At 33.0% G+C, this 11,595-nt stretch overlaps 1 protein-coding gene across 1 annotated transcript in view; it reads left to right on the plus strand.

The window, feature by feature from the left end:
- C1H1orf185 (chromosome 1 C1orf185 homolog) overlaps positions 1-10,635 on the plus strand; it is a 32,138-nt gene extending 21,503 nt beyond the window's left edge. The window contains exons 4-5 of the mRNA XM_060005026.1: positions 8,998-9,034; positions 10,241-10,635. Of these exons, the coding sequence (XP_059861009.1) occupies positions 8,998-9,034; positions 10,241-10,635 (432 nt within the window). The remainder of the gene's footprint in view (positions 1-8,997; positions 9,035-10,240) is intronic.
- Positions 10,636-11,595: the final 960 nt, after the last annotated feature.

Below are 11,595 nucleotides of genomic sequence, written 5' to 3' on the forward strand. Positions count from 1 at the left end.
GTTTTACTACCCTAAAAATCTTCTTGTTCCATCCCTGTTCATCCTTCCCTCCAGCCAGTGATTGTTCAGCTGTTTCCATAGTTTTGCCTTTTCCAGAATGTCATATAGTTGGAATCATACAGTATGTAGCCTTTTTGGATTTCTTTCTCTTATTAATATGCATTTAAAGTTCTCTCTGTCTTTTTACGGCTTGATAACACATTTCTTTTTGGTGCTGAATAATATTCCATTGTATGGATCTACTTCAATTTATTTATCCACTCAGTTACTGAAGGACATCTTGGTTGCTTTCAAGTTTTGGCAATTATGAGTAAAGCTGCTATAAACATTCATGAGCAGGTTTTTGTGTGGACATATATTTTCAACTCATTTGGGTAACTACCAACAGCATGATTGCTGGATCAAATGGTAAGAGGTGAATTAACTGTTGCCAAACTGTCAAAGTTTTTTTTGGCTGCATTGGGTCTTCGTTGCTGCGCACGGGCTTTCTCTAGTTGTTGCGAGCGGGGACTATGCTTCATTGCAGTGCATGGGCTTCTCTTGTTGTGGAACACGGGCTCTAGGCGTGTGGGCTCAGTAGTTGTGGCATGTGGCCTCTAGAGCACACGGGCTTCAGTAGTTGTGGCACGTGGACTCAGTAGTTGCAGCTCGCAGGCTGTAGAGCGCAGGCTCAGTAGTTGTGGCACACAGGCTTAGTTGCTCCACAGCATGTGGGATCTTCCCGGACAAGGGATCAAACCCGTGTCCCCTGCATTGGCAGGCAGATTCTTAACCACTGTGCCCCAGGAAAGTCCCACTCTACTTTTATTGACTTCTTTAATTTAAATGTATTAATTTAATTTGTTGAGGTGTTCTTTTATTTTAGTTCGTGGTTTTCAGTGTAGAAGTCCTTCACATTTGTTTTAGTTTTATTTATAGTTATTTTTATGCTATGGTAAATAGTATTGATTTAAAAATTTTATTTCCCAACTGTTTGTTGTTAGTAAATATAAATACAATATATTTATCTTATCTTATTCTGAATTATAGACCAAAAAGTTGCAGAGAAATTACAAAACTGTCCTGTATACCCATCACCCACTTCCCCCAATGACATCTTATATAAGTATACTTTATGAAAAGTATACTTTATTATAAGTATACATTATCAGAACCAGGAAATTTAGGCTACAGACCTAACTCAAAGATTACCAGTTTATGCATGTACTCACTTTTTGTTGTTTTATATATAATTCTATGACATTTTATCATATGTATAGGTTTGTATAACCACCACGACAATCAACATACAGAAGAATTGTTCCATCACCATAAAGGAACTCCCTCATACTACCCTTTATAGTCACTCCCCCACTCCCTTTCCCTAACCTCTGGCAACCACTGATCTTTTCTCCATCACTGTAATTTCTTCATTTCTAGAATGTTATATAAATGGAATCTTATAGCATATGGCCTTTTGAGCTTGGCCTTTTTTCACTTAGCATAATGCCCATAAGATCCCTCCATATCATTGCATGTGTCAATAGTTTTTTCCTTTTTTATTGCTAGTAGTGTAACATTGTGTGGCGATATCACAGTTTGTTTAACCATTTATCCATTGAGGAGTATTTGGGTTGTTTCCATTTAGGAGCTATTACAAAATAAGGATGCCATGATCGTTTGTGTATAGGCTTTTTGGAAAACATTAGTTTTAGTTTCTCTAAAATAAATGCCCAGAAATGCAGTTCCTGGATCATGTGGTAAATATGTTTAATTTTTAAAGAAATTTCCAGATTGATTTCCAGATTGTACCATATTACATATCCACCAGTAACGTATAAGATAATCATGTTTTTGCATCCTCTTTATCATTTGGTACTTAGCAGCATTTTAAAGTTTAGCCATTTAAATGTGTTTAGTGATCTTAATTTGCATTTCTTTAACGGGTAGTGATGTTGAACAGCTTTTCATATTTTTAATTTTCTGCCATCCATATATCTTCTTTGGTGAAGAGTCTCTTCAAGTCTCTTGTGCATTTTCTAACTGGATTACCTTTCTGTTTAAGTTAGAGAGTATATTCTGGATACAAGTCTTTTTGTCAGATATGTTATTACTAATATTTTCTCCCATTTGATGACTTGTGTTTTCATCCTCTCAAAATGAAAAACAGCATAAGTTTTAATTTGGTTAAGTCCAATTTATCCATTTTACCTTTTTGTTTTGTTTTGTTTTTATTGAAGATGGTTGAGTTACAATGTTGTATTAATCTGCTGTACAGCAAACTGATTCATTTATACATATATAGACATTTTTTTAATATTCTTTTCTGTTACAGTTTACCATAGCATATTGAATATAGTTCTCTGTGCTGTACAGTAGGACCTTGTTGTTAATCCATTCTGCATATGAAAGCTTACATCTGCTAACCTCAACCTCTCACTCCCCCCTCCCCCAACCCCCTCCCCCTTGGTAACCACTAGTCTGTTCTCTATATCTGTGATTCTGTTTCTGTTTCATAGATAGGTTCATTTGTGTCATATTTTAGATTCCACATATAAGTGATATCATATGGTATTTGTCTTTCTCTTTCTGACTACTTCACTTAGTATGATAACCTATAGTTGCATCCGTGTTGCTGTAAATGGCTTTATATTTTGTTCTTTTTTATGGCTGAGTAGTATTCCATTGTGTATATATATATATATATATATATATATATATCACATTTTCTTTATCTATTCATCTGTCAATGGACATTTAGGTTGTTTCCATGTCTTGGCTATTGTGAATAGTACTGCTATGAACATAGGGGTGCATGTATTTTTTTGAATCATAGTTTTGCCCAGATACATGCCCAGGAGTGAGATTGCTGGATCATATGGTAATTCTATTTTTAGTTTTCTGAGGAACCTCCATACTGTTCTCCATAGTGGCTGTACCGACTTACATTCCCACCAACAGTGTAGGAAGGTTCCCTTTTCTCCATACGCTCTCCAGCATTTGTTATTTGTAGACTCTTAAATGATGGCCATTCTGACTGGTGAGAGGTGGTACCTCAATGTAATTGATTTGCATTTCTCTAATATTAGCACTGTTGAGCATCTTTCATGTTCCTATTAGCCATCTGTATTTCTTCTTTGGAGAAATGTCTGTTTAGGCCTTCTGCCCATTTTTCATTGGGTTGTTTGCTTCCTTGTTGTTGAGTTGTATATTTTTCCTTTTTGAATCATACTTTAAGTGTCATGTCCAATAACTCTTAGTCTAACCCTAGGTCACAAGGATTTGTTTCTAAGTTCTCTTCTAAAAGTTTCTTAGTTTTAGGTTGCTTTGTTTTATATTTAATAGCTTTATTGAGGTATAGTTCACATACCATACAATTTGCCTTTTTAAAGTGTCTAATTCAGTAGTTTTTAGATAGATATTCACAGAGTTATAGAACCATCTTCACAAGCAGTTTAGGACACCTTTATCACCTCAAAAAGAAACCCTGTACCTTTAGCAATCACTGCCCCTCCATTTTCCTCCAATCCTCCTAGGCCTAGACAACCACTAATCTATACTTTCTGTACCTATAGATTTGCCTATTCTGGAATTTCTTATAAATAGATACATACAATATAAGGTCTCTTGTATCTGCCTTTTCATTTAGCATAATGTTTTCAAGGTCCATCTGTGTTATTGCATATATCAATATTTTATTCTTTTTCATGGCTGAATAATATTCCATTGTGTGTGGATATATCACATTTTGTTTATCCATTTATCAGTTGAAGGACATTTGAGTTGTTTCCACTTCATGACTATTATGAATAATGTCACTATGTATATTCGTATACAAGTTTTTGTGCAGGTATATGTTTTCATTTCTCTTGGGTATATACCAAGGAATGGAAATGCTGTGTCATATGGTAACTCTATGTTTAATTTTTGAAGAATTGCCAGACTTTTTTCCAAAGTGACTGCACCGTTTTATATCCCCACAGGTAGTATATGAAGATTATATTTTGTGGCACCCTTGTTAACCCTTGTTTTTAACCTGTCTTTTTATTATAGTTATCCTAGTGGGCATCAAGTGGTATCTTGTCATGGTTTTGATATGCATTTCCTTAAAGCCTAATGACGTTGAAAATACTTTCATGTGCTTATTGGATATTTGTATATCTTCTTTAGAGAAATATCTATTCAAAGCTTTGTCCATTTTTAAAATTTGGGCTATTTGTCTTTTTGTTGTTGAGTTTTAAGTATTCTTTATATATTCTAGATACATATCCTATATCAGATATATGATTTGTAAAAATTTTCTCCCATTTCATGGGTTGTCTTTTCTTCTTATGGTGTTGTTTGAAGAACCAATGTTTTTAATTTTCTTGAGTCCAGTTTACCTAATTTTTTCTTTTGTTGCTTGTGTCTTTGGTGTCATATCTATAATCATTCCTTAATTGAGGTCATAAAGATTTATACCTCTGTTTTCTTCTAAGAATTTAATAGTTTTAGCTATTATATTTAAGTGTTTGATCCATTTTGAGTTAGTTTTTTGTATATAGTATGAGGTATTGATCCAACTTCACTCATTTGCATGTATAAACCTAGTTGTCCCAACACCATTTGTTGAAAAGAGTATTATTTTCCTATGAAATTGTCTTAGCACTCCTGTCAAAAATCAACTGATTGTAAATATGAGCATTTATTTCTGGAATCTCAGTTCTATTCCATTGATCTATATATCTGTCCTTATACCAATACCACACTGTCTTCATTGCTATAGCTTTGTAGTAAGTTTTGATATCAGTAAGTTCTCCAACTTTGTTCTTCTTTTTCAAGATTGTTTTGGCTATTACCATTTTACATTTTATATTTCTATCTCTGATCCATTTTTAGTTAATTTTTGTATAAAGTGTGAGGTTTAAATCAAAGTTCATTTTGGGGGGCTATTAATGTCATATTATTCCAGCACTAATTTTTGAAAAGGCTATCCTCTTCCATTGAATTGTTTGTGCAAATTTTGTGAAAAATCTGTTGGGCATATATGTGTTAGTCTGTTTCTGCATTCTCTATCTGGTTTATTGACCTGTGTGTCTATCTCTACCAATATGACACTCTAGCTGTATAGTAAATTATAAAATTGAGCAGTACGATTTCTCCAATTTCATTCTTCTTTTTCAACATTGTTTTAGGTTTTCTTATTCTTTTGCATGTCCATATACATTTTAAGGTGAACTTTAGCTAGAAAAAAATCTTGTTGAGATCATGATGAAAATTACCTTTTTTTTTTTCTTTCTTGGCTGCACCACGCAGCATACCCCACACCACATGGGGGTCTTAGTTTCCCGACCAAGGATCGAACCCATGGCCCCTGCAGTGGAAGTGTGGAGTCTTAACCACTGGAATGCCAGGGAAGTCCCAAGAGTTACATTTAGTTTATACATTAGTTTGTAATGAATTGCCATCTTTACTACAGTTGACCTGTGTTCTATGACCTTTATAAATAAATTTATTTATTACTTCTAGTAGTTTTTTTGAGGACCACAAAAGGTTTTCTTCATGTACAAGCATGAGATCTGTAAAAAACATCAGTTTTATTTCTTTTCCAATGTTTATGCTTTTATTTTCGCATCTTATTGCATTGGATGGGACCTCCAGTATAATGATGAACAGAAGTACTGAGAACAGATATCCTTTTTATATTCTGATCTTAGAATACATTCAGCTTTTCATCATTAAATAGGAAATTAGCTATAGATTTTTTTGTAGATGCATATAGTCAGATTGAGGAAATTCCCTTCTATTCCTTTTTTCCTGAGAGGTTTGTCTGTTTGTTTTGCCATGAAGGGTTGCTGATATTGCCAAATGCTTTTCCTGCACCTTTTAAAATTGTTCACATGAGTTTTCTCTTTTATTTTGTTAATGTGAATTACATTGAATTTCAAATGTTAAATCAACCCTGTATTCCTGGAATAAACCCCACTGGATTTGATTTACCAATATATTTTAAATAATTTTTGCATCTATGTTAACAAGGGATATTATTCTATAATTTTCTTATCTTGTAATATCTGGTTAGATTTCGGTATCACAGTTTTATTCTCGTCACAAAACAATAGGGAAATGGTTCCTCCTCCTCTACTTTCTCAAAAATTTTTGTGTAGAATTGGCTATATTGCCTTCTCAAACTTTTTTCTAGAATTCACCAATGAAGTCATCAAGGTCTGGAATTTTCTTCAAGAGAAATTTTTTTTTTTTTTTTTGGTGGTACACGGGCCTCTCACTGTTGTGGCCTCTCCCGTTGCGGAGCACAGACTCCAGATGCACAGGCTCAGCGGCCATGGCTCACGGGCCCAGCCACTCCGTGGCATGTGGGATCTCCCCGGACCGGGGCACGAACCCATGTCCCCTGCATCGGCAGGTGGACTCTCAACCACTGCACTACCAGGGAAGTCCGAGAAAATTTTTGGCTATGAATTTAGCTCCTTTAACAGATGTGGAACATACAAAATATTTCTATTTTGTATGTTTTAGAAATTTTTTTCAGTAAATTTGTCCATTGTACCTAAGTTGTTAAGTTTATTGGCAGAAAGTTTTTAGTAGTTTCTTCTTATTATGCTTCTAAAATCTATAGAATCTTTAGTGATGGTACTCTTCTTATTCCTGATATTTCTCTTTTCCTAAATCAGTCTTGCCTGGAGTTTTATGCTTTATTATTCTTAGACTTTTGTTCTTTTATAATATAAACATTTAATATTTAAATTTTCCTCTAAGGCCTTCTTTTGTTGCATCTCACAAATTTTATGTTTTGTTTTCATAATTATTTAGTTCAAAATATTTTAAAATTTCCATTGTCTTTCAATGATATTGACATTTTTGAAGAATACAAGCCAGTTATTTTATAGATCATAGACTGTTCCTCAGTGTGACTTTTCCTTGCAGTTTATCACGTCTGAAGGCGTACAGTGTACATCTGCTCTTCACTGGTGATTTTAGCTGATCACATAATCAAGATGATGTCTGTTCTTTCCTCACTGAATTATTTCTGTTTTTACCCTTACAGTTAATAAACAAGCTGTGTGGTGACACTTTGAAAACATGTAAATATCCTCCTCTTCATCAAACTCTACTTACTAGCTATATAAATTATTATTACTTGAGCTAATCTTTACAAAACTGTAACAATATGATGATTTTCTAATTCTGCCACTCCCATCCATATTTGTCATTTGGCTTTCTACTGTGAGAAAGAAGCCCTACCCTCTTCCTTATTTTATTTATTATTAATATAGACTCATGGATTTCTATTTTATTCAGCAGATTATAATCCATTACTATCACTATTTTGATGCTCAAATTTTCCTAAATTTAACCAGTGAGCCACTTGTTTAAGATTATTCCTCTTTTTTATACATCCCCATCATTTTTTTGAGTCTTTACTTACTTCTGATACTATAGTATCATTTTGAAAGAATACTCATTGTATTAATATCCACATATCCTAACATATTTAAAGATTTCCTTACTTTTAGAATTTTAAATTGTAGGTTTTAAAAATGCTAAACAATGTTGTGATGAACATTCTGGTAACTGAATATTTATACAAATTCAAAATTATTTACCTGGCATAATAAATTTCTAGAAATGGATTTGTTAAATTGCCCTCCAGAAAAATTATACCTATTTATATATAACAATATATAAGAATGCCCATTTTGTCATTCCCTTAGTTGGGGTAGAATTTTAATCAGTCTAGGACCTTACTCTGTGGTTTCCAGACCAACAATATCAGCATTACCTGGGAGCCTGTTAGAAATGCAAAATCGCAGACCCTATCCCAAACCTATTGAGTTAGAATATGCATTTTAACAAGCTCCCCCAGGTGATACATAGGCACGTGAAAGTGTGAGAAGCAATGTTCTAATATAATTTGTACAGGAGTCACAAATTGAATTGGTCCTAAATCCAGGCAAGGTAAGTCAGGAGCCTATACTGGCATTTATATTAATAAAAGTTGAAAATGACCAAAAAGTAAAGTAAGTTGTAAAAAAAAAAGTACTTATGTGTTATCCTATATATCCTATATACATATATATATCCTATATACAAAGTAAGTTGTAAAAAAAAAAAAGTACTTATGTGTTATCCTATATATATGACCAAAAAGTAAAGTAAGTTGTAAAAAAAAAAAGTACTTATGTGTTATCCTATATATATGTATACCCTATATATATGTATATTCTAAGCAAGCCTTTTTCGGTGAACAAGACAATGAAAATCAGCATAGAATACCCACACTCTTCCCCTGTAACACGAGACAGTATTATCTCTCTGTCTTCACCCACTGCATACCAAACACCCTATGCACTAACTCATTGTTTATCTAGTGGTCTAAGGAAAAACTGAATCAGAACTGCTTGAGGAGTGTGTTACACTGCATACTCCTAAACCCTACTGCCAGAAAATCTGTTTTAGTAGGGTCTGATATTATGTCCAAGAATCAGCATTTTAATAAACACACCAGGTGATTCTGATGCCCTGTTTGAGAACTACTACACCACCACACTTCCCAGAACACATCTGGAATGTATTGTTTGATCAAATGTTTTACTTGCTTCAAAAGAATAGTCGCATTTTTATAAAAGCCTTCTGCCAGAATTCACTTTCTTGTTGTTATTAGTTAATAGAATGAGCAAGTCTAGGAATTGTAATTACTTTTTTAGCCCTCTCTAGTTTTAACCAAGTGACTCTAAGTTAGTGAGAATGGAGAGAAATAATCCTGTTGAACTCTATTTCACCCTTCCTTCCCTATCCTGGAGACTGCCTTCTTGAACCAATTCACATTCTTTTCAGATGATACCTCAACACTTTTTCTTTCCTGTCAATATAGTTTGGTAAAATAAATTCATATCGTGGAAAATATGATTCTATCAAAAATTTATTATGATGTTAAAATATATTATTCTTATATAAATATATATCAAATTGTTTAAAAACTATTAACTTTTAAAACACAAATAACATTTTTTTATGTAGGAGGAGCAAAGAAAAAAGGAAAGAGCACATAAAAAAGGTACTTTCTCTCAACAATTTATTAGAATAAATTGTAATCAACTTCCAGCAATTCACATTTTAAAGAATCAAGAGGCTATCCTAAATATATCCTAAGTATCTAAATATTTTTTTAAATCATAAAAACTCAAGGGAAACTTTTATTAGTATATGAATGGGCATATATTTTTTAGAAAACAAGATTTATAATGTCTTGTCTTAAATTAAAATGTGAAATTTTAATTTTTGTCCCTTCTTTAAATCCAAAGGTATCACAGTCAATGCCATATAGTAATGATGGAGAGTTAAAAGACATGAGTGTTTTGTAACCCTTTAGATATTGACTTAGTACCTCAAATCATTACCCTCCTACATAATTTTAGAAATGCTGAATATAAAATGTAATAAGGTATTTAAAACAGCATTAACAATGTTATATATTCATATCAAAAATTAACATGTAAAATATTATAAAAGATATTTTAGGATATTGTGTAAATGTGATCTTTTCTAAAACTTAACATTTTTTATTTACAACTGTGCAGCATAAATAATGTAGTGGGAGAAGCACGGGACTTAGAGTAACACAAATCTAGATTGAAGTCCATTTTGTATCTGATTTTGGTGACATTCCTTTAAGTCTCAGTCTCAGTCATATCTTTTGTGAAGTAGGGCTAATAACTACCTTGAAGAATAACTGAGAGGATAAATGAAATCTGGAAGTATATTGAACTGCTTTGTAAATTGTAAGGCACTATATGAATGTTAGTTGTTACTTTACTTGGTATAAAGCCAACTCATAGGCCCTTCCCACTGTGGATCAAACATTTTGTAATCTACCTGCTTAAGGAGGCATTTTAAAATTTATTTTTTAAATAAGACAATATTTAGCTATAAATAGTTAAGAAACTGTCTACCATCTCTAATTTTAAGGAACATTCCAGAACTGAGCTTTCTAGCCTGTTTAGAATCTTCTCCTGTTAAAACAGGTTGATTTTATTTAGAATAGATTTTTGTACTCTTGATTATCATGAAAATATTGCTGATTCCCCATTACATACTTAACATTGTATGGATGATGATAGCAACTTAGCATTTTCACTGTTGCATCATCCTGTTCATTAAAACCCTAAGAAGAGTTTGAATTTTAGAAAGTAACATTATCCTTATAATTAAGATTTGGCTCATAAATATGTAATATTCATAGTAAATCTAATTTTTTTTACAGCAATTAAAGATTATTCTAAAGATGAATTCTGCCTTGCAACAAAAATGGTCATTTGTGACTCCTCAGAGACTAGCTCGGCAACAAATCCCGGCAGTGTTACCTTAAGCTTATCAACGTTACCATCTGATTCTTATTACAGCCAAAGTATAGAAGTAACTGATGACTGGTTTTCTGATGATTCCCTAGTGAAAAAGAGCCCTCCAATGCCTTTTCTCAGGGAGCCTGTAATGGAGAAAGTATTTTCATACTTGTCAACCATTCCATTAGAAGAATGTACTGGAAATGTACTAAATATGACACTTTATGATGGTCAAAAAGATGACAACATTAAGGGAATATTTACACGAAGAAATACAGAGGTTGAAATACAAAACCTTCAACATAATATTGAATGACTTTTTTCTTTTGAAACTTTGTGTACACTGAAATCATGTAAAGTTAAAACTGAATTACCAGCTTCTGAGTCTCTTAACATGTCCATGCTAATATTGCTTTTCTTGATCTTTACCATAGAGTGGTCCTACTTCCCTTGCCAATTATTTCTAGAAACAAAATTACAGGAAGAACTAGAGCAATATCATAAACATTAAGTTTAACTCCTTGTATCTCATCAAAGGGCATAATAAATAATAGGAATGTATTTCAACACATAGGAGAAATACTTTAAGAAATCTTCAGCACAAATACATTTTTAATAAAACATTTGCAGCATTTCTTTATACTTTGACATTTTCAGTTTTATTTCAATGTGGGTAAGGCTGGGCAGAATACTTCCGTCAGCTATTCTGAATTTTAAATACATAAATCACCTACCATTTAAATCTTATTATGCCATGACTTTCGTAAGCAATATAACTTTGCTCCTCTAGAGGAGCCTGGAACACTGTGAAGAATACAGAAAATAATTTTCTTTGCCCTTTCCCATGTCTGTTTCTCAGAATAGCCCTCCAGCCCTTACCCCACTATGATGAAGATGTGAGCAACTATGTTCATAGACATGTGACTCAAGCTAGATGAACCAGAATTCCTCTCTAATTTGAGAGACCCTTGGTCAAATTTCTATTTATGGCGCTGAGGGATTTCTGACACCCACCCTGTAATTGATCTCTTTTAATCTCTTTCTCACAAATACCCTTCATGTAATTAGTCTCTGTTTTTCTTTCTCTTGGGAAAAACAATTAACAAAATATAATATTACCTTTTGTGCTTAAAATACTCATACCAGGACCTGTGCATATCTTCCCAAGAGATAAATCATGCCTATTACAATAAATGAAAAGAAACTTGTCTCAAATATGGTAGTAGCATTATCCAGGCTGATCACTTCCCTCCTAGGGGGAATATTAAAAAGTATT

The sequence above is a fragment of the Delphinus delphis genome, chromosome 1 (assembly GCF_949987515.2).
Source record: "Delphinus delphis chromosome 1, mDelDel1.2, whole genome shotgun sequence".
In the NCBI taxonomy this organism is placed as follows: domain Eukaryota; kingdom Metazoa; phylum Chordata; class Mammalia; order Artiodactyla; family Delphinidae; genus Delphinus; species Delphinus delphis.